At 46.3% G+C, this 24,676-nt stretch overlaps 1 protein-coding gene across 2 annotated transcripts in view; it reads left to right on the top strand.

The window, feature by feature from the left end:
- Positions 1-24,676, top strand: part of slc8a1b (solute carrier family 8 member 1b) — a 269,512-nt gene that overhangs the window by 217,674 nt on the left and 27,162 nt on the right. For both annotated transcript variants that reach the window (XM_071380305.1, XM_071380304.1), the window contains exons 4-5: positions 6,971-7,119; positions 8,581-8,680. In XM_071380305.1, the coding sequence (XP_071236406.1) occupies positions 6,971-7,119; positions 8,581-8,680 (249 nt within the window). The remainder of the gene's footprint in view (positions 1-6,970; positions 7,120-8,580; positions 8,681-24,676) is intronic.

The raw sequence follows: 24,676 nt of genomic DNA, 5'->3' as shown, positions 1-24,676 counted from the left end.
AGAGATGGAAAGACAGAGAGAGAGAGAGATGGAAAGAGAGAGAGAGAGAGAGAGAGAGAGATGGAAAGACAGAGAGAGAGAGAGATAGAGAGAGAGAGATGGAAGAGAGAGAGAAAGAGAGAGAGATGGAAAGACAGAGAGAGAGAGAGATGGAAAGACAGAGAGAGAGAGAGATGGAAAGACAGAGGGAGAGATGGAAAGACAGAGGGAGAGAGAGAGAGAGAGAGAGAGAGAGAGAGAGAGAGAGAGAGAGAGAGAGAGAGAGGGGACAGAGGGAGAGAGAGATAGAGAGGGGACAGAGGGAGAGAGAGAGATGGAAAGACAGAGAGAGAGAGAGAGATGGAAAGACAGCGAGAGAGAGATAGAGAGAGAGAGAGATGGAAAGACAGAGAGAGAGAGAGAGAGAGAGATGGAAAGACAGAGAGAGAGAGATAGAGAGAGAAAGAGATGGAGACAGATGGAGAGAGATAGAGAGAGAAAGACAGAGGGAGAGAGATAGAGAGAGAAAGAGATGGAAAGACAGAGGGAGAGAGATAGAGAGAGAAAGAGATGGAAAGACAGAGGGAGAGAGATAGAGAGAGAAAGAGATGGAAAGACAGAGGGAGAGATAGAGGGAGAGAGAGATGGAAAGACAGAGGGAGAGAGAGATGGAAAGACAGAGGGAGAGATAGAGGGAGAGAGAGATGGAAAGACAGAGGGAGAGATAGAGGGAGAGAGAGATGGAAAGACAGAGGGAGAGAGGGAAGAGGGAGAGACAGAGGGAGAGATAGAGAGAGAGAGAGATGGAAAGACAGAGAGAGAGAGAGAGATGGAAAGACAGAGAGAGAGAGATAGAGAGAGAAAGAGAGATGGAAAGACAGAGAGAGAGAGAGATGGAAAGACAGAGAGAGAGAGAGATGGAAAGACAGAGAGAGAGAGAGATGGAAAGACAGAGAGAGAGAGAGATGGAAAGACAGAGAGAGAGAGAGATAGAGAGAGAGAGAGATGGAAAGACAGAGGGAGAGATGGAAAGACAGAGGGAAAGAGAGAGAGAGAGGGGACAGAGGGAGAGAGAGATAGAGAGGGGACAGAGGGAGAGACAGAGGGAGAGATAGAGAGAGAGAGAGAGATGGAAAGACAGAGAGAGAGAGAGAGATGGAAAGACAGAGAGAGAGAGATAGAGAGAGAAAGAGATGGAAAGACAGAGGGAGAGAGATAGAGAGAGAGAGATGGAAAGACAGAGGGAGAGATAGAGAGAGAGAGAGATGGAAAGACAGAGGGAGAGATAGAGAGAGAGAGAGATGGAAAGACAGAGCGAGAGATGGAAAGACAGAGGGAGAGATGGAAAGACAGAGGGAGAGATAGAGAGAGGGGACAGAGGGAGAGAGAGAGAGAGGGGACAGAGGGAGAGAGAGATAGAGAGACATAGATGGAAATACAGAGGGAGATGAGAGAGAGATGGAAAGAGAGAGAGAGAGAGAGAGAGATGGAAAGACAGAGAGATAGAGATAGAGAGAGAAAGAGATGGAAAGACAGAGGGAGAGAGATAGAGAGAGAGAGATGGAAAGACAGAGGGAGAGATAGAGAGAGAGAGAGATGGAAAGACAGAGAGAGAGAGAGAGATGGAAAGACAGAGAGAGAGAGATAGAGAGAGAAAGAGATGGAAAGACAGAGGGAGAGATAGAGAGAGAGAGAGATGGAAAGACAGAGGGAGAGATAGAGAGAGAGAGAGATGGAAAGACAGAGGGAGAGATAGAGAGAGAGAGAGATGGAAAGACAGAGGGAGAGATAGAGAGAGAGAGAGATGGAAAGACAGAGAGAGAGAGAGAGAGAGAGATGGAAAGACAGAGAGAGAGAGATAGAGAGAGAAAGAGATGGAAAGACAGAGGGAGAGATAGAGAGAGAGAGAGATGGAAAGACAGAGGGAGAGATAGAGAGAGAGAGAGATGGAAAGACAGAGAGAGAGAGAGAGATGGAAAGACAGAGAGAGAGAGATAGAGAGAGAAAGAGATGGAAAGACAGAGAGATGGAAAGACAGAGGGAGAGATAGAGAGAGAGAGATGGAAAGACAAAGGGAGAGAGAGAGAGAGAGAGAGAGAGAGAGAGAGAGAGAGAGAGAGAGAGAGAGAGATGGAAAGACAGAGAGAGAGAGATAGAGAGAGAAAGAATTGGAAAGACAGAGGGAGAGATAGAGAGAGAAAGAGATGGAAAGACAGAGGGAGAGATAGAGAGAGAGAGATAGGGAAAGATGGAAATACAGAGGGAGAGATAGAGAGATGGAAAGACAGATGGAGAGATAGAGAGAGAGAGAGATGGAAAGACAGAGGGAGAGATAGAGAGAGAGATGGAAAGACAGAGGGAGAGAGAGAGAGAGAGAGAGAGAGAGAGAGAGAGAGAGAGAGAGAGAGATGGAAAGACAGAGGGATAGATAGAGATAGAGATATGGAAAGACAGAGGGAGAGATAGAGAGAGAGAGATGGAAAGACAGAGGGAGAGAGAGAGAGAGAGAGATGGAAAGACAGAGAGGGAGAGAGAGAGAGGGCACCACTGGAGAAATGGCATTGTTCCCTGAGTGACACTTCACTCTTGATAATGTGTTCCTCCTCCATCTTTACTGATGACTATGGGTCCAATCTCTATCAGACCCCTGGTCAGAGGTCCAGTCATGTACATTAGCTACAGTCCCTGCATGTGCATTTACCAGGGGGAAGAGTTTTCTTTTTTTAAATGATGGCAACCCGTAGATTGACTCAACCCTTCACTAATAATGATAAGAACTAGTTTCCCTCACAGCCATAATGACACCACATCATAAATAGCTACCGACAGCCGTAGCTGAAGAATGCTGCAATATGTTGTTGGTTTTTCAAGCCAAGCACCCAAGTCTTCCTCAAATAGTGGACAAAGGTGACTGCATAGCCGTATTGGTTCTACACTACATATACAACACAATGTGGACACCCCTTCAAATTAGTGGATTTGGCTAGTTCAACCACACTCGTTTCTGACAGGTGTATAAAATCGAGCACACCACCATGCAATCTCCATAGACAAACATTGGCAGTAGAATGGCCTTACTGACTTACAACATGGCACCGTCATAGGATGCCACCTTTCCAACAAGTCAGTTCGTCACATTTTTGCCCTGCTAGAGCTTCCCCGGTCAACTGTAAGGGCTGTTATTGTGAAGTGGAAACGTCTAGGAGCAACAACGGCTCAGCCGCAAAATGGTAGGCCACACAAGCTCACAGAAGTGGTAGGCCACACAAGCTCACAGAACTGGACTGCCGAGTACTGAATCACCTATCGCTTAAAAATCGTTTGTCCTCAGTTGCAACACTCACTACCAAGTTCCAAACTGGCTCTGGAAGCAACGTCAGCACAAGAAGTGTTTGTCGGGAGCTTATTGAATCATGCCTAATTATTTAGATTTTTTAATTTAACTTTAATTGAACTAGGCAAGTCAGTTAAGAACAAATTCTTATTTACAATGACGGTCTACATCGGCCAAACCCGGACGACGATGGGCCAATTGTGTGCTGTCCTATGGGGCTCCCAATCACGGCCGGTTGTGATACAGCCTGGATTCGGACCAGGGTGTCTAGTGACACCTCAAGCATTGAGATAGAGTGCCTTAGACCGCTGCTCCACTCGGGAGCCCCATGCGCAATGCCAAGCGTCGGCTGGAGTGATGTAAAGCTCACCACCATTAGACTCTGGAACAGTGGAAATGTGTTCTTCGGAGTGATGAATCACGCTTCACCATCTGGGAGTCCGACGGACAAATCTGGGTTTGACAGATGATTCTGTGCTTACAACTTTGTGGTAACAGTTTGAGGAAGGCCCTTTCCTGTTTCAGCATGACAAATACCCCGTGCAAAAAGCGAGGTCTATACAGAAATAGTTTGTCAAGATCGGTGTGGAAGAACTTGACTGGCCTGCAAAGAGCCCTGACCTCAACCCCATCAAATACATTTGGGATGAATTGGAACGCCGACTGCGAGCCAGGCATAATCTCCCAACATCAGTGCCCGACCTCCCTTTTGCTGTTACGGCAGCAAAAGGGGGAACAACTCCATATTAATGCCCATGATTTTGGAACGAAATGTCCGACGAGCAGGTGTCCACATACTTTTGGTCATGTAGTGTATGTGTTATTTACCTTCGGTGTGTGGAGCTTGTCTGGATCAGTTGTCTGTCTCCGTAGGGGAAACCGATGTTGGTTGTCACACATTTTACTCTTGTGTGAATTTCTCAGCACCAGCATATCTTACAATACTTGTTTCAACATGAATAGAAAGACCAAGGTGTTTGGTTGAAATAGGATCCTTTTGTTCCTCATGTCTTATTCCAACATGGAGTTATAAACCATCAAACACACTCGGTCCACTTGTGACAACCAGACCCATCATGGGGTTGGTTGTCACACAGTATGGGGTTGGTTGTCACAGTGTTTGCTAGTAGCGTATTCCTTTCATAACAGGAAATGAAGAAATATAGCAGGCTGTCTTAGAAGTAGCCATTCTTTGATCTAGCAATATTCCTGACAAAATTCAGCAGTGTATGCCTTCAGAACAACATACAGTTGAAGTGGGAAGTTTACATACACTTAGGTGGGAGTCATTAAAACTAGTTTTTCAACCACTCCACAAATTTCTTGTCAACAAACTATAGTTTTGGCAAGTCGGTTAGGACATCTACTTTGTGCATGACACAAGTCATTTTTCCAACAATTGTTTACAGACAGATTATTTCACTTATAATTCACTGTATCACAATTCCAGTGGGTCAGAAGTTCACGTACACTAAGTTGACTGTGCCTTTAATCAGCTTGGAAAATTCCAGAAAATTATGTCATGGCTTTAGAAGCTTCTGATAGTCAAATTGACATAATTTGAGTCAGTTGGAGGTGTACCTGTGGATGTATTTCAAGGCCTACCTTCAAACTCAGTGCCTCTTTGTTTGACCTCATGGGAAAATCAAAAGAAATCAGCCAAGACGTCAGAAAAAAAAATTGTAGACCTCCACAAGTCTGGTTCATCCTTGGGAGCAATTTCCAAACGCCTGAAGGTACCACGTTCATCTGTACAAACAATAGTACGCAAGTATAAACACCATGGGACCACGCAGCCGTCATACCGCTCAGGAAGGAGACGCGTTCTGTCTCCTAGAGATGAACGTGTTTGGAGGAAAAAGGGGGAGGCTTGCAAGCCGAAGAACACCTTCCCAACCATGAAGCACGGGGATGGCAGCTTCATGTTGTGGGGGTGCTTTGCTGCAGGAGGGACAGGTGCACTTCACAAAATAGATGGCTTCATGAGGAAGGAAAATTATGTGGAGATATTGAAGTAACATCTCAAGACATCAGTCAGGAAGTTAAGGCATTGTCACAAATGGGTTTTCCAAATGGACAATGACCCCAAGCATACTTCCAAAGTTGTGGCAAAATGGCTTAAGGACAACAAAGTCAAGGTATTGGAGTGGCCATCACAATGCCCTGATCTCAATCTTATAGGACATTTGTGGGCAGAACTGAAAAAGTGTGTGCGAGCAAGGAGGCCTATAAACCTGACTCAGTTACACCAGCTCTGTCAAGAGGAATGGGCCAAAATTCACCCAACTTATTGTGGGAAGCTTGTGGAAGGCTACACAAAACGTTTGACCCAAGTTAAACAATTTAAAGGCAATGTTACCAAATACTAATTGAGTGTATGTCAACTTCTGACCCACTGGGAATGTGATGAAAGAAATAAAAGCTGAAATAAATCATTCTCTCCACTATTATTCTGACATTTCACATTCTTAAAATAAAGTGATGATCCTAACTGACCTAAAACAGGACATTTTTACTAGGATTAAATGTCAGGAATTGTGAAAACCTGAGTTTAAATGTATTTGACTAAGGTGTATGTACACTTCCGACTTCAACTGTATGACATTTTGAGTAAATGTGTTTGTATTATGCTTGTGTTTGCACACACATGTGTGGGTGTGTGACAGAAACAAATCTGTGTATATATGATGCATTGCTAATTTTTAAAGACTTTTCACAGATGTATTTAGAAACCAACATTTAAAATTACATCGTTTATATGTCAACCAGGCGTCAACATTCTATTCTGATGTCTCGGCGACGTCTTCCCAATGTGCAAACGCTCTCACTACATATTCCCAACACATTTTGATATGTCGGCCAAAGGTGTTTATGTTTACTGTGAAGGAAGGTCTCTATAGCAACAGCACAAAGGAGCTTGGAATGTATTGTATAGTGGCAGTGGCAATGTTCCTGGGACAATATGGTAACAGTAGAGTTGATAGTGACATCCAACCCCACATTCCATGTGACAATCATCCCCAACCCCCCCCCCCCCCTCAATGTTTATTAAGATGCTAGTTACCATATTGGTTGACCTAGCAACTCAGAAATAGGTTTGAAATATACTTCTCCCTTTCCTCTTTTCAACAAACATAATTTTTGTGTTTGTTTAAATTATGTGTATTCTCCCATCATTCAAACATTTATAAGACTATCTCATTTTTACTTTCACCTATGAAAAACACGTACTTTACCCTCACCTCAATGTTTATGAATTGATGAGTTCTTTCAAATCATTCACATATTTTAATATTTTTAGATCTGGAGTTATAAACAATGTGCTGCTGTTATCACTCATCACCTCAGCCCCTCCCTCATACCCTCCTCCCATCGCCACTCTGACCCAGCGGAATGAGCTTGTCTATCAGAGAGAGACGGCATGGCCCATTCCCATAGTAATTCCATTTCCCTTGTTGGGAACGTGGAAGCACTCTCCGGCCACCTCTCTTAGTGGCTAAACAAAGGTTACGGAAACAAATATATGTGCAAAAAAATCAAGTCAGCATCTTTTACTGCATAATGACCCACTTTCATGTCTGTGGCTTCCACAATATTACTACACAACATGTCAGTTGTCAGGGTTGTCAATTACAAAGTTGTTCTTCTGTCTCACAGCTACAGAGGTGGCTGTGAAGGAGGTGGAAGAGGAGACGCCACTGACAGAAGTGGATGATGAGGACCAACGCATCGCTGATATGGGCCGACCCATGCTGGGGGACCACGTCAAACTTGAAATCATCATTGAGGAATCCTACGAGTTTAAGGTGTGTGCTCGTGTGTTTGTGCGTTTCAGTTTGTGTGTGTATGTGTGTGTGTGTGTGTGTGTGTGCGCGAGCATGCCCCTCTTTCACCCACACACACTCTTTAGACAAACATAGATGTGATTGTCATGAATTTTAAGATGTATGAGTGTGTGTGTGTGTGTGTGTGTGTGTGTGTGTGTGTGTGTGTGTGTGTGTGTGCGTGCGTGCGTGCGTGCGTGCGTGCGTGCGTGCGTGCACGCAAATGTGCATGCTCCTTGCTCCCTCTCTCTCCCACACTCTCTTCAGACAGTCATCGACTGATAGGTGGGTGCTTGTGAGCACTTGACGGATCGTGTGCTGTACTTACTGGAGTGGCTCTCACTGTGAGGTTGGGTGGGAGGCTGGGGGAGGGAGGGGGGCCTATGGATCCCATAGCTGGCTGCAAAACGTTCTATCCTGGGGGGGGTAGGAGAGTTGAATTGCCTCTAACCTCAGAGAGTCATAGCATTGAAAGAGTTTATACTTTCAGACGGTGGTCTGCAACTTTTCTGTTCTAAGATTAACATCAAGCAAGACCCAGAATCTGATCATGTGGGGCTGCCAGATAGGGCAGAGGTAGTAGGTGATTTTCAGACAGTATAGGATCCCTCTCTCCCTCCTAAAACCAACACACCTAGCTAGGGTTTCGACAGTAGGTGAAGTCAGGATAGTCAGGAAAGTGTCCTTCTATTTCTCTAAACATTAATACATTATCTTAGAGACCGTAGCAGAGCTGGGAGAGATTAGTGTACTAGTCAATTTCTGCATAATCCTGAGCACAGACATCCCACCATTTACATTACAAAGCTTCAGTCAACTCAATTACCATTTAAGTTTCCTTCTAAAGAAAATAAGTATTGGATTTTCCTTCTGATGGTGAGGGAAGAGAGATTGGGATGGAGGGAAGGAGGAGAGGGGTGCTATCCAGCTGTCATCCCAGGAGCTAGCTAATAGATTCCTCGGAAAGAAAGGATGGAGGAAGGGATGGATGGAGGATGAGGTGGGGTGTCCTTCTGGATCTATGCGTACTTGAGGCTTGATTTCCTGAGCGTGCTCTAGGAATGCCTGCTGCTGTCCTCTGGGAACCAACCTTTATCAAAGAGAGGGATACAGCTGCAGGCCCAGTAAGGGACTGAACCTCCCATCTATTTCCCCCTGGCCTATGACATCATCACATAGTTCCTGAGGACTGGCTCTTGGCTACTCTAGCTGTTACATGCCATGGCCTTGAGGCAGGAACTACAATACTCAAGCTCTCTACACAGACTTCACTCTCGTTGTTTAGTCTTAATACCTGATTATTACAGAGCAGTAAATATGTTTTAAGGACAGAAACAGTAATGATAATGTGTCCTGTATGTAGACTAGACAGCCTTGCTTCCCTCTATGCACTTCTACAGTGTGCACCTCTTTAACGCCATGTGGATGGTGTTCCCTGTGCAGAACACTGTGGACAAGCTGATTAAGAAGACAAACCTGGCCCTGCTGGTGGGGACTAACAGCTGGAGAGACCAGTTCATCGAGGCCATCACTGTCAGTGCCGGTGAGTTGAATGCTTTGACCACCTGACCGCCAGTGTGTGAGCACATCTGTCCAGGAATGTGTGTGTTGTGTGTGTGAGAGAGTGTGTTGTGGCGATTGGGTGTGACATTTCTGACACTCCGTCGATCAGTGGCTTCTGTCATACTGCAGCATCTCCTCAGAAAAAGGACGTTCTATGTAAACACCACCTGGTGGATATCTGGAGCACTGCAGTCCCACGCCAAGGCCTCTGTTGATTAGAGACGCAAGCTTCTCAGAGCATAGCGTTGTTACCTTATAGCCCTTTGTGTGCTTGTCATTGTCTGTGTGTGATGAGTGTGATTTCTAAAGAGGATATGGCAACTAGCCTAGAAAACTATGTGAGTGTGTGACTATACGCTCAGTCTAATACGGTGGCCACTGAGGTACGCTGGGATTGATTCAAGTGATGAGAGGATTTTGGTTTAGGTGTTAGTGTGTTATGTGTGTGTATTTTCTGTATCTCTGTATCTGTGTGTGTGTGTGTGTGTGTGTGTGTGTGTGTGTGTGTGTGTGTGTGTGTGTGTGTGTGTGTGTGTGTGTGTGTGTGTGTGTGTGTGTGTGTGTGTGTGTGTGTGTGTGTGTGTGTGTGTGTGTGTGTGTGTGTGTGTGACAGAATGTGTATCACTCTGTGTGTGGTTGTGTGTGTGTGTGTGTGTGTGTGTGTGTGTGTGCGTGTGTGTGTGTGTGTGTGTGTGTGTGTGTGTGTGTGTGTGTGTGTGTGTGTGTGTGTGTGTGTGTGTGTGTGTGTGTGTGTGTGTGTGTGTGTGTGTGTGTGTGTGTGTGGTTGTGTGTGTGTGTGTGCGTGTGCGTGTGCGTGTGTGTGTGGTGTGTGTGTGTGTGTGTGTGTGTGTGTGTGTGTGTGTGTGTGTGTGTGTGTGTGTGTGTGTGTGTGTGTGTGTGTGTGTGTGTGTGTGTGTGTGTGTGTGTGTGTGTGTGTGTGTGTGTGTGTGTGGTTGTGCTCTACTTAGCTGCTGTGCCGCCCAATCTTGGTTTCCCTCTCTGGCTTAATTAAAGAAAGGCCCCGTCTCCACTCATGGGATTAGGCTTGGTGTTGACGTTTTGACAGTAGCTTGTAACAGTTATGATGGAAGATGGTGAGAGCTTGCACAGAATGTCCAAGCGAGAGAGACACATACGGCAGCATAACCTTATCTTAGACAGATAGGAACCTTCATAGTGTTGGATTGAAGTGGAAACACCACACAGACAGGTAGGAACCTTCATAGGGTTGGGAAACACCACACAGACAGATAGGAACCTTCATAGGGTTGGGAAACACCACACAGACAGATAGGAACCTTCATAGGGTTGGGAAACACCACACAGACAGGTAGGAACCTTCATAGGGTTGGGAAACACCACACAGACAGGTAGGAACCTTCATAGGGTTGGATTGAAGTGGAAACAGCACACAGACAGATAGGAACCTTCATAGGGTTGGGAAACACCACACAGACAGATAGGAATCTTCATAGGGTTGGATTGAAGTGGAAACACCACACAGACAGATAGGAACCTTCATAGGGTTGGATTGAAGTGGAAACACCACACAGACAGGTAGGAACCTTCATAGGGTTGGATTGAAGTGGAAACAGCACACAGACAGATAGGAACCTTCATAGGGCTGGGAAACACCACACAGACAGATAGGAACCTTCATAGGGTTGGGAAACACCACACAGACAGATAGGAACCTTCATAGGGTTGGGAAACACCACACAGACAGATAGGAACCTTCATAGGGTTGGGAAACGCCACACAGACAGATAGGAACCTTCATAGGGTTGGGAAACGCCACACAGACAGATAGGAACCTTCATAGGGTTGGGAAACACCACACAGACAGATAGGAACCTTCATAGGGTTGGGAAACGCCACACAGACAGATAGGAACCTTCATAGGGTTGGGAAACACCACACAGACAGATAGGAACCTTCATAGGGTTGGGAAACGCCACACAGACAGATAGGAACCTTCATAGGGTTGGGAAACACCACACAGACATATAGGAACCTTCATAGGGTTGGGAAACGCCACACAGACAGATAGGAACCTTCATAGGGTTGGGAAACACCACACAGACAGATAGGAACCTTCATAGGGTTGGGAAACGCCACACAGACAGATAGGAACCTTCATAGGGTTGGGAAACACCACACAGACAGATAGGAACCTTCATAGGGTTGGGAAACACCACACAGAGGAAGTAATGATGTTTATCTGAGTCCGACTGTCAAGATGCTGTCCCCACCTCCACACTCTCGCCATATCTTTCAGCCACTCAGGACATTTAGCAACTTTGCCTTTTGAAACATTTGACATCACTAGCCCTAGCACTCAATAGTTCTTACATTTTTGCATTAGATTCAGTGCTAATAGTAGACACCTAGCTTTTAACATCCACCACCCACAGCACTCAGTACAGAAGACATTTTGCTAGAATTATAGATCTATATTTCATACAGCACATTCTCTCTCTTTTCTAGTTGAGTCTGTGATCCACAGTTAAGTGAACAGGCACATTTAACAGAGCTGTTAACCCAACGTCTACCTCACTACTGGTGCGCTGCGCAGCTGTTAGGTTCACCCTCAACCGCCGGCAATTGCTAATAACCCATCCACAACCGCGGGACTATATGTGATAAAGGGTCAATCTGAGGCCCTCACCCGACCCGAACCCGCTAATAGAGAAAATGTGCTGTAAGCTATAGTCGGAAACACAGAAAGATTGTTTGACAGTGTTTGCAGGAATTAATTTGCCTGATTTAGATATGTTTCTGCTTATAATTGTTGACATTTTGGTTATTTGTTAGTCAACTTATCTACAATTAGATACAAGCAGCTTCTCTTCTGTCCTTATATGTTTCCCTTGAAGACTAAACAAACCCAGAATGATGTCATAAACCGATTGAAGGAATGCTTAAATCGAGTTGACATCTGTAACGTTTTCCCTGTCATCTCTGCTTCTTTCGGGAGCAAAGACGTTTAGGGCCTGGGAGAAAATGCAATAACTCTAAAGAAATGGGAAAGATTTTCTGTGCAAAATGTCCAAATTACATCAGTTTGACCAGTTATAAGGAAATAGAAAATTCTGAAAATGACCGAAACATGTTTCGGATAAGATTTCAGTTTGGCTTGGATGCATATTTCATGTGGTTAAAATACTATCAGCATTTATGATGCTGATAAAGATAGCACCTCTACAGACAGTATGTAACTGCACATTAGCATTCTCTCAAGATGCTGACTTCTGTTCCCGAGTCAAAATTATGCCTACATTTTGTGTATCATTTTACTGCTAGAAATGCTTAGTTCTGAGAGGTTATAAACCTACAGTCTGTCCAGCTTTCAGTTCCCTTGACGTGCCAAAGGCCTACTTGAACTCCCCGTCTTGTTACTGTAGCATTTGTATAGCGCCTCACAATCATCACACATAACATGCAGTACACTGCTATCATCCCCTTTTACCACTTCCCAAACATTACTGTTCTGAACCTCCCTTGTCTTTCTTTTCAACTCTCCATTTCGCAGCTTTTCTGTTATTGAATTAAACTCTGACATTGTCCTTTCTTTCTTCCTTTCTTTCTGTCTTTCACCCTGCAGCCCCCCTGATTATATTTACTCTGCCAGTCAAGAGGAAGAGTGTGTCAGGCAGCTTAGCAGCGTTAGCCTCCTCACAAATTAGTTAAAGAGAAATGATTGGCTCCACACCGTGACTTTACGCAAGGCGTTGACGGAGATTGGACGTGACATTTCTACCGGTCGTGAGTTGGTGGCTTCTTTAAACCTGTGGGGCAGCCGTGCCATCTGGAATCCTTGTGTGTGTGTCCTCTCGGTGACCTGTGAGTGACAGCCCCACCACTGAGCTAATACAGTGCTAGATGATTCATTTATTTGGTCATCACCACTAAAGGGAAGAGAGACTGCTGAGTGAGAACACAGAGACTGTGACTGACTGCAGAGAACCTCCCCAGACCTCAGTAAGCACGAATGACACAGCAACATACAGTATGTGCCTTTCACAGCCAGTCAGAATCAACTTATTACTGACAATGACCTTGATGACCAACCCTCTATCAACGCCAAGCAGCAGTAGTAGAGATTCATTGATGAAATCGACGGTGAGGAGTTGGCAGAGATACACAGATGTGCCTTCAGTAGCCAGGGAAATAGGGAGAGAAGGGAGGAAGGGATAGAGGGGAGAGGGGAAACGGACGACAGGAAGCTTCGGAGGATAGAAGACAATTTTCTTATCGAGAGAGAGATTGATTGCAGTATTTGTCTGTGTCTGTGGGTATTGCTCCAGGATGGGTGATCCTCCAGGATTCATCTCATTAACTGTGACTGCAGAGACTGTCTCAGTCGTATTTCCTTACTTCAGCTAACTGGTCAACAGTTAGCCTATGGCTTGGTAGCTAATAGTCTAGCTTATATCTTAGCATGCAGGCTGGCTCTAATTCTGAGGATTCGGCAGACTTCAACCAGGGTCTCAGCGTAGAATTGAATATTAGTGTTCCTCATCTAGGATGTGAACCCACTGGCCCTATAGTTAGCTCTCTTCTCTCTCGCGTCCTTGCTCTCTAATCTCCCTCCCTCCCTCTCCCCCTCTCTTCTCTAACCTTTGCTTCCTCTGGCTAAACTTGATTATTTAACATCCGGGACGGTGAAGTCTTTCATTGGATTTTAAAGTTTAATATAAATGTGGTGCTCCGGTCCGGTGTCAGGGGGCGATGGTGTGATCTGTGCCCAGTTTAATGTCACCTCCGCTGGGTTCGTCGCTGCCTCTTCCTCTCCCGATGGGGCCTGGAGGAAAGAGACAGTCCATAACAATTAACACCTCCTCAATGACCTCTCACTGTCCCCAACAACCTGCCATCACCTGCAGACACCCTGGACATTGACTAGAAGCTCACTCTCTCTTCCGCTTTCTTTCTTTCTCTCTCTCTTTCCCTATTCATGGTTTTGCTTCTGTCTATGCATCACAGTGTGTGTTGGCATCTGTGATGTGTGTTCGTGTAGATGTGTGTGAGTGTGTATGTGTGTAATTTGTGTGAGTGTGTATGTGTCCTGTAGTGTATGCTGTGATCAGCACAGGAGTGTTCATTATTCACTCCCTACCTCCTCCCAGTATGCCAGACTTCCTACACCCACAAAATCAGTACTTCAGTCGATACAGAGGGCACTGCCTGACCTGATCTGACCTTTGTTGAGGGGTCAGTCTAATTGGTAGGGGTCAGACCTAGACTGTCCAGTGGCCGTGACTCACAGCACAGCTACCTGCTGAGACAGACAGATGGCAGCCTGGGTCAAACGAATCTTGGATGGTGTTGGTCTGGAGTTTAACCCCACAGAAATAACCTTTAGTCCTTATTGACCAGGAGAAACAGAGAGCTCTGATCTCACCTAGCCTACAGTATAGTATACAGTATAGTTAAAAGAATAGAATGTTTTTATCCTCCTCCTGCGAGGAAATTCAAGAGAATCAGACTATTAGCTACGACAGCAACTCAACTCAATTCAAGAGAATTATTCCAAAGGATACCGTCTAACTATATCAGGGAATATGTTAGTCAGAATCAGAAATCTATACTCTATTGCAAAAGTATATGATATGTGTGATAATATTAACCCTTGTGTGTGAGATTACCTGGGACACACTGCACTGTACGTATACCCCAGGATATCTCCTGTCTTACCCATCACAAAATGGTGGAGGGATTTCAACAGCATTTCAAATGACTTGTTGACCCTGAAATAATGAAAGAATTAAGATAACCAACTTAACCATCCCTTAAAAGCCTTTAGACATGTCAGCATGCTGGGTGTGTGCAGGCAGGGGGTTAAGGTGGCCGTGGCTAATGGACAATTCTCATCAGATAAGCTGTGTTGTGTTCCCTGTAGGAGATAGGGACAGCCTATTTACTGGTGCATTAAGTGGATGTTTGATGTGTGTGTGACAAGACTGCAAAGTTGGAGTTTTGAAGAAACCACCATTAATTTGTCTCTCTTTTTTTCTGTATGCTGTACTATCCCCATCTCTCTCTCTCTCTCTCTCTCTCTCTCTCTCTCTCTCTCTCTCTCTCTCTCTCTCTCTCTCTCTCTCTCTCTCTCTCTCTCTCTCTCTCTCTCTCTCTCTCGCCCTCTCTCACTCACTCTCTCTATTGCTCTCTCTCTTTCACACTCGCTCCCTCTCTTTGATTATCCTGCCGTTTGCTTTAAAACAGCCCAGAGCCTTCCCTCTACAGAGCTGTGCCAGGGCGATAGCCTTGCCACCAGTAGCTTACCTCAGAAAGGTGTTCTGTTATAGGCTTTTTGCTAAGCATTCTGTGACACATAACTCTCCTGAGCTCCATACAAATGCAGCTGTGTTTAAACTGAACGATGAGGTGAGGTGTGGTGTCGACTATATTGAAAAGCCAGCTTGGCTGTGTCCAGTGGTCAGTTCCTTTGACAGTGATGGAATGGGATGCATGTAATGTGTACACTAGTATGTACTAAGTCTCAAACAAACAAAGCACTTCAGGTTGGGTGGCAGTAAATCACCACCAACATGTAACACACACACACACCCATTGGCTAATGAGATTTCACACACTCACTTTTGATTGACATCCTGGAGAGGAGAGGCCTATGTTAATTTATATTTAGTTACGCTACTTGTCAGCCCACCTGACTGCTGAGGTGTGGATAGAAGAGATGACACGGTCTCCATTAGCGACGGGGCATAGCAATAGTGTGATGTTTACACCCAGGTGGGCTGACCTGGGAACAGACCACTGCTCTGTAAGAGACAGAGCATGCTGGGAAGTGAAATGGCATACTGCTATTACAAGGTGTAATATTTGCTATCAGAGTTGTCAGAGATCATACAAGCCCTAATGTCTCACTCTCTCTCTCTCTCTTTCTCACCTCTCTCAGCTCCACGTGTGTAGTGATTATTTCTACCTCCTACGTTTAATTAAATGACTGATGGTGATGAGGGGAACTCTTTACAGTAGGACACAAAGGATACATACAGGAAGTAAGAGTGAGTCACTTCCTGTCCCAGTTGTTCCCAGGCCAAGCTATTTTGAGGCCACAGCTTGGGTTCCCTGATAAACCCTGACATGAATTATGTAAAGCTTCTCTCTCCTCTACCTTGTCAACTGGATGAGGGCCTTCTTTTTCATCCTAATGCTCCTTTTTCAGCAGGCACTTCTCTAGCCGGCTAGGGAGATGGGCTGTATTTATGAGTCTCCTCTGACCACTACACAAGTAACATAATCTCAGTAAGGACCCTCATCTGGCAGCCATGCTCTCTTCAGCAGACTCCTTTCAGCACACTGGATATCTCCCTAAAATACCATCTTCCTTCTGTAGTTCCTCTCTGACTGTTCTGCTTTTTAGTTCCTCTGCCGTTTGTTCAAATTGTATTTGTCACATGCTTTGTAAACAACAGTTGTAGACTAACAGTGAAATGCATACTTACGGGCCCTTCCCAACAATGCAGAGAGAAAAATAATATAAAGATAATAACACAAGGAATAAATACACAATGAGTAATGATAACTTGGCTATATACACACTGTACCAGTACCGAGTTGATGTGCAGGGGTACGAGGTAATTGAGGTAGATATGTACATATGGGTAGGGGTAAAGTGACTAGGCAACGGGATAGATAGCAAACAGTAGCAGCATATGTGATGAATCAAAAGAGATAGTGCAAAGGAGAGTCAATGCAGATAGTCCTGGTAGCTATTTGGGTAACTAGCTATAGTCTTATGGGGGTAGAAGCTGCTCAGGTTCCTGTTGGTTCCAGACTGGATGCATCGATACTGCTTGCTGTGTGGTAGCAGAGAGAATATGCTATGACTTGGGTGGCTGGAGTCTTTGACATTTTTTGGGCCTTCCTCTGACATCGCCAGGTGTAGAGGTCCTGGATGGCAGAGAGATAGGCCCCGGTGATATACTGGGCCGTACGCACTACCCTCTAGCGCCTTGCGGTCAGATGCCGAGCAATTACCATACCAAGCGTGATGCAGCCAGTCAATATGCTCTCAATGGTGCAGCTGTAGAACTTTTTGAGGATTTGAGGGCCCATGCCAAATCTTTTCAGCCTCCTGAGGAGAAGAGGCGTTGTCGTGCCTTCTTCATGACTGTCTTAGTTTGTGTGGACCATGTTAATTCCTTAGTGATGTGGACACCGAGGAACTTGAAGCTCTCAACCTGCTCCACTACAGCCCCCTCGATGCAGATGGGGGCATGCTCGGGCCCTCCGTTTCCTGTAGTCCATGATCAGCTCCTTTGTCTTGCTAACTTTGATGGAAAGGTTGTTGTCCTGGCACCACACTGCCAGGTCACTAACCTCCACCCTCCTCCCTATAGGCCGTTGCATCGTCGTCAGTGATCAGGCCTACCACTGTCGTGTCGTCAGCAAACTTAGTGATGGTGTTGGAGTTGTCGTGGGTGAACAGGGAATACAGGAGGGGACTAAGCACGCACCGCTGAGGGGCCCCTGTGTTGAGGGTCAGCGTGGCGGAGATGTTGTTGCCTACCCTCACTACCTGGGTACGGCCCGTCAGGAAATCTAGGATCCAGTTGCTGAGAGAGGTGTTCAGTCCCACGGTCCTGAGCTTAGTGATGAGCTTGGAGGGCACTATGTTGTTGAACGCTGAGCTGTAGTCAATGAACAGCATTCTCACATACAGTACCAGTCAAAAGTTTGGACTCATTCAAGGGTTTTTCTTAATTTTTTTAACTATTTTCTACAATGTAGAATAATAGTGAAGACATCAAAACTTTAAAATAACACATATGGAATCATGTAGTAACCAAAAAAGTGTTAAACAAATCAAATATATTTTAGATTTGAGATTCTTCAAAGTAGCCACCCTTCGCCTTGATGACAGCTCTGCACACTCTTGGCATTCTCTCAACCAGCTTCATCTGTAATGCTTTTCCAACCGTCTTGAAGGAGTTGTGGTAGCCATGCTGGTTAAGTCTGCCTTGAATTCTAAATAAATCACAGACAGTGTCAAAAGCAAAGCACTCCCAAACCATCACACCTTGTCCTCCATCCTTCACGGTGGGAACCACACATGCGGAGATCATCCGTTCACCTACTCTGCATCTCACAAAGACACAGCGGTTGGAACCAGTAATCTCAAATCTGGACTCATCAGACCAAAGGACAGATTTCCACCGGTCTAATGTCCATTGCTCGTGTTTCTTGGCCCAAGCAAGTCTCTTCTTATTATTGGTGTCCTTTAGTAGTGGATTCTTTGCAGCAATTCGATCATGATGGCCTGATTCACGCAGTCTCCTCTGAACAGTTGATGTTGAGATGTGTCTGTTACTTGAACTCTGTGAAACATTTATTTGGGCTGTAATTTCTGAGGTGCAGCTAACTCTAATGAACGTATCATCTGCAGCAGAGGTCACTCTGGGTCTTCCTTTCCTGTGGAGGTCCTCGAGAGCCAGTTTCATCATAGCGCTTGATGGTTTTTGTGACTGCACTTGAAGAAACTTTCAAAGTTCTTGAAATGTTTCGCATTGACTGACCTTCATGTCTTAAAGTAATGATGAACTGTCATTTCTCTTTGCTTATTTGAGCTGTTCTTGCCATAATATGGACTTGGTCTTTTACCAAATAGGGATATCAACTGACTGGCTCAAATGCATTAAGAAGGAAAGAAATTCCACAAATTAACTTTTAGCAAGGCACACCTGTTAAGAGAGAATGCCAAGAATGTACAAAGCTGTCATCAATTCAAAGGGTGGCTACTTTGAAGCATCTCAAATATAAAATATATTTTGGTTACATATGTGTTATTTCATAGTTTTGATGTCTTCACTATTATTCTACAATGTAGAAATGCATTGTGTTCCCCTGCCTTTTAGTTCCCCTGCCCATCCTCCAAACTCTGGACTGGAACTTTTCCTAACCCCCTGAGAGAGTTTAACACTTATCCTCAACCGGCCCTGTTCCGCCACTACCTGAACAGCCTATCAGAGAAGAGCACCCATTCGCTCCCTCACCTATCAGAGGAGAGCGCACGGGCACGCTCAGTGGATAAACAGCTGATAAATCTCACCAACACCTCTGCGTCTGCCAGCTCGCAACAAAAGACCAACCTCCTGGGAATTGCTCCCTCCACATACAATCTTCTGGAGGGTTTATCCCTTTTCTCTGTATTGGATCTCTGGGAGTGCCTGGGAGTTGTTTGGGGACTGCTCAATGAGAGGGGTTGTTCCACTGAGAGGGTTACCCATCACCCTGTTAACACAAGTCTATCAGCCTGTTAGCGCATGGTGCTTCGCCAATGAACGCTGTTACATTCAGTCTCTCTCCTCTCGTTAGCATAGACTAGAAAAGCCTTTCGGATACGCACAGATTGGGATGGATATTGATTATGTACCTGAACTGGGTGTAGCCTCTCTCAATATGCATCCGTGGTGTAGTGGAGGGTAAACGCATATTATGAATAGTCACACATTATTACAAACCTATACACACAGTTGTTATGCACATTTTAGAATCTAAGAGTCCCCAGCTTGGCGTGATAAGAGTCATAGTGAATTGGGGATGTTGGTTGATTAGGTGAGGGAGTCTTACAGTGTAGGCACTGCCTTCAGCCCTAGAGTCTGGGGCGCAACAGGACAGCTGCTAACAACAACAGCAACCCAGATAGGGAGGATTAGAACAGAGAAGAGGTACAGCGAGTCAGTCAGATAGACAGTGTCCAAGGATGGAGAGTGAAAGAGTGAGACACTTGTGTATAGAAAAATAATGAATGGAGAGAAAATGAAGGCTGAAAGAGAAATATTAAGAGAGAAAAAGACAGTGGGGTTGAGAAATAAATTGCCAGCAATAGGGCACTATACAATCTGTTTCACATGGACCATTTAGTTGATTTCTTATTCAGTTCAATACATTTTGGAATATTGTTGAATTACATTTTAATGTCTGGATTCCGTGATTCTGTCCACCTTCTCCTCAATTTTTATAGGGATTTTATAGGGCCCTACAGAGAGGTGGAGAGAGTGAGAGAAAGGCACTTAAACTCACACTGCCATATTGGATGGTGTGCGTGTGTGCGTGTGTGTGTGTGTGTGTGTGTGTGTGTGTGTGTGTGTGTGTGTGTGTGTGTGTGTGTGTGTGTGTGTGTGTGTGTGTGTGTGTGTGTGTGTGTGTGTGTGTGTGTGTGTGTGTGTGTGTGTGTGTGTGTGTGTGTGTGTGTCATGCTTACAGTTACAGTTTGTTAACACACATTTGCTGAAACTACATCTCAGGTACTCTAAACTCTCAACACAAAACAGTTCGCCAATTTCCCCAAACATCTTGCAAAATGAAACACAGTAATCAAAATCATGTACTCCCTGCTCAAAATGAAACTCTGTATACAAATGAGACACACACACACATCAAATTAACCTAATTTAGTGACAACCGAGATCACACTAATGTGACATATTCAAAACAGTACTATCAGAACCTATTTCATTGTGAAGACTAAGATGTTGTTATACTGTATGTTGTTTGTGTGTACTCAAACAAGAAAGGAACATAAATGCAAAAATTCTAGTTTTATATTTCAACATGACCCAATACATGTCACAACAGCATACTGTAAGCACACATACAGTAAAAATGCAAACATACAGTAAATATATGTTGCATATGCAAAGGAAGAAAAATAGTCCTATTTGTACTACTGTACTGTATGTTAGATCAATTGTACGGAATAAATAAAGAATCTATCAAATCTAAATCATAAGTCAAGAAACAAATACTCCATTGAGAAAACAAAATCAGTCATGTCTGTTGTTTTGGTCTGGCCACAGATTTTCATCAACATCACAGGTGATATTCTCCTTGGCCAGACAGCTGGGGAAATATCTTCTGGCATGACGCATCCACCTCTGACACGACTCTGCTGGGAAATGTCACCACAGGCCTCCTCCATTTGTATTTGTATTTGTAATTATTATGGATCCCCATTAGCTGCTGTCAAGGCAGCAGATACTCTTCCTGGGGTCCAGCAAAATTAAGGCAGTTTATACAATTTTAAAAACTTTACAATACATTCACAGATTTTACAACACTCTGTGTGCCCTCAGGCCCCTACTCCACCACTACCACATATCTACAGTATTAAATCCATGTGGATGTGTGTGTATAGTGCATATGTTATCGTGTGTGTGTGTGTGTGTGTGTGTGTGTGTGTGTGTGTGTGTGTGTGTGTCTGTGCCTATGTTTGTGTTGCTTCACAGTCCCGATGTTCCATAAGATGTATTTTATCTGTTTTTTAAATCTAATATTACTGCTGGCATCAGTTACTTGATGTGGAATAGAGTTCCATGTAGTCATGGCTCTATGTAGTACTGTGTGCCTCCCATAGTCTGTTCTGGACTTGGGGACTGTGAAGAGACCTCTTGTGGCATGTCTTGTGGGGTATGCATGGGTGTCTGAGCTGTGTGCCAGCAGTTTAGACAGACAGCTCGGTGCATTCAACATGTCAATACCTCTCATAAATACAAGTAGTGATGAAGTCAATCTCTCCTCCACTTTCAGCCAGGAGAGACTGACATGCATATTATTAATATTAGCTCTCTGTGTACATCCAAATGCCAGCCGTGCTGCTCTGTTCTGAGCCAATTGCAATTTTCCTAAGTCCTTTTTTGTGGCACCTGACCACACTACTGAACAGTAGTCAAGGTGTGACAAAACTAGGGCCTGTAGGACCTGCCTTGTTGATAGTGTTGTTAAGAAGGCAGAGCAGTGCTTTATTATGGACATACTTCTCCCCATCTTAGCTACTATTGTATTGTATCAACTCTGTAGGGACTCTGTAGATGTGCTTCATCCAGAGATGGTGTTTCTTAAGGATGCGGACTGTGGTTGATAAACTCACTCTGATGTTATGAAAGATGGCAGGGTTTTCAATCATCTGTTGTTGGATTTCCCACAGTCTTATGGCATTATTTTCAACTACCATTTGCACAATGGCAGCCTCCTGTTCGTCTGTAAATAGACCCGTTCTACCAACGTGGTGGTCGTCTTTCAGTTCTACAAAAACAAAATTGCATACAGTACAGTAAACACTACAGTAATACAGTATACAAGATAAACATGTTACAAAGTAGTATTGCTCCCAATTTCACACATACAGTAATACATTAAACATTAAACCCTTACAGTATGTATTGGAATCTACTGTCTTTACTGTGCTTTATGTTGTACTACTGTCAAGTAGTAAAAGTAGTAGATCCAATGTCTGCAGTACATACTGTACCTATTCTCATTTTGGAACGATCCAGATGATGGATGCTACGGTGAAGCAGCTCAGATTGGGCTGCACTCTCTGCCCAGCCTCTCTCAAGGTCAAACCATGGTCGACCACATGGTCCACCACAGTCGCCAGAATTTCATCAGATATTACTCTCTTTGTTCTTAGTCTACCTCTACCTCTACCTCCAACTCCACCCCCACCTCCACCTCTACCTCCACCTCTACCTCCACCTGTATCCCCACCTCCACCTATACCTCCACCTCTACCTCGACCGGAACTCCCACCTCCACCTCTCCCTCCACCTCTACCTCCACCTCTACCTCTACCTCCACCTGTACCCCCACCTCCACATCCACCTCTAACTCCACCTCCACCTGTACCCCCACCTCTACTTCCATCTCCACCTCTACCTCCACCTCTACCTCTACCCACCTCAACCTCCACCTGTACGCCCACCTCTACCTCCATCTGTACCCCCACCTCCACCTCTACCTCCACCTGTACCCCCACCTCCACCTCTACCTCTACCTCCACCTCAACCTCCACCTGTACCCCCACCTCTACCTCCACCTGTACCCCCACCTCCACATCTACCTCCATCTGTACCCCCACCTCCACCTCTACCTCCACCTGTACCCCCACCTCCACCTCCACCTGTACCCCCACCTCCACCTCCACCTGTACCCCCACCTCTACCTCTACCCACCTCAACCTCCACCTGTACGCCCACCTCTACCTCCATCTGTACCCCCACCTCCACCTCTACCTCCACCTGTACCCCCACCTCCACCTCAACCTCCACCTGTACCCCCACCTCTACCTCCACCTGTACCCCCACCTCCACATCTACCTCCATCTGTACCCCCACCTCCACCTCTACCTCCACCTGTACCCCCACCTCCACCTCCACCTGTACCCCCACCTCCACCTCCACCTGTACCCCCACCTCTACCTCCACCTGTACCCCCACCTCCACCTCTACCTCCACCTGTACCCCCACCTCCACCTCTACCTCCACCTGTACCCCCACCCCCACCTGTACCCCCACCTCCACATCTACCTCCATCTGTACCCCCACCTCCACCTCTACCTCCACCTGTACCCCCACCTCTACCTCCACCTGTACCCCCACCTCCACCTCTACCTCCACCTGTACCCCCACCTCCACATCTACCTCCATCTGTACCCCCACCTCTACCTCCATCTGTACCCCCACCTCCACCTCTCTCCATCTGTACGCCCACCTCCACCTCTACCTCCACCTGTACCCCCACCTCTACCTCCACCTGTACCCCCACCTCCACATCTACCTCCACCTGTACCCCCACCTCCACATCTACCTCCATCTGTACCCCCACCTCCACCTCTACCTCCACCTGTACCCCCACCTCCACCTCTACCTGCACCTATACCCCCACCTCTACCTCCACCTGTACCCCCACCTCCACCTCTACCTCCACCTGTACCCCCACCTCCACCTCTACCTCCATCTGTACCCCCACCTCCACCTCTACCTCCACCTGTACCCCCACCTCCACCTCTACCTCAACCTATACCCCCACCTCCACCTCTACATCCACCTGTACCCCCACCTCTACCTCCACCTCTACCTCTACCTCCAACTCCACCTCTACCTCCACCTGTACCCCCACCTCCACATCTACCTCCATCTGTACCCCCACCTCCACCTCTACCTCCACCTGTACCCCCACCTCCACCTCTACCTCCACCTGTACCCCCACCTCCACCTCCACCTGTACCCCCACCTCTACCTCCACCTGTACCCCCACCTCCACCTCTACCTCCACCTGTACCCCCACCTCCACCTCTACCTCCACCTATACCCCCACCTCCACCTCTACCTCCACCTGTACCCCCACCTCTACCTCCACCTGTACCCCCACCTCCACCTCTACCTCCACCTGTACCCCCACCTCTACCTCCACCTATACCCCCACCTCCACCTCTACCTCCACCTGGACCCCCACCTCTACCTCCACCTATACCCCCACCTCCACCTCTACCTCCACCTGTACCCCCACCTCTACCTCCACCTCTACCTCCAACTGTACCCCCACCTCCATCTGTACCCCACCTCCACCTCTACCTCCACCTGTACCCCCACCTCCACCTGTACCCCCACCCCCACCTCTACCTCCACCTGTACCCCCACCTCTACCTCCACCTGATCCCCACCTCCACCTCTACCTCCACATGTACCTCCACCTCTACCTCCACCTATACCCCCATCTCCACCTCTACCTCCACCTGTACCCCCACCTCTACCTCCACCTGTACCCCCACCTCCACCTCTACCTCCACCTGTACCCCCACCTCTACCTCCACCTGTACCCCCACCTCCACCTCTACCTCCATCTGTACCCCCACCTCTACCTCCACCTGTACCCCCACCTCCACCTGTACCCCCACCCCAACCTCCACCTCTACCTCCACCTGTACCCCCACCTCCACCTGTACCCCCACCCCAACCTCCACCTCTACCTCCACCTGTACCCCCACCTCTACCTCCACCTGTACCCCCACCTCCACCTCTACCTCCACCTATACCCCCACCTCCACCTCTACCTCCACCTGTACCCCCACCTCTACCCCCACCTCCACCTCTACCTCCACCTGTACCCCCACCTCTACCTCCACCTATACCCCCACCTCCACCTCTACCTCCACCTGTACCCCCACCTC

Source organism: Salvelinus alpinus, chromosome 32 (assembly GCF_045679555.1).
Source record: "Salvelinus alpinus chromosome 32, SLU_Salpinus.1, whole genome shotgun sequence".
In the NCBI taxonomy this organism is placed as follows: Eukaryota; Metazoa; Chordata; class Actinopteri; order Salmoniformes; family Salmonidae; genus Salvelinus; species Salvelinus alpinus.
Note: the sequence above shows the minus strand (reverse complement) of the source record. Positions and strands in the feature narration are given on the sequence as shown.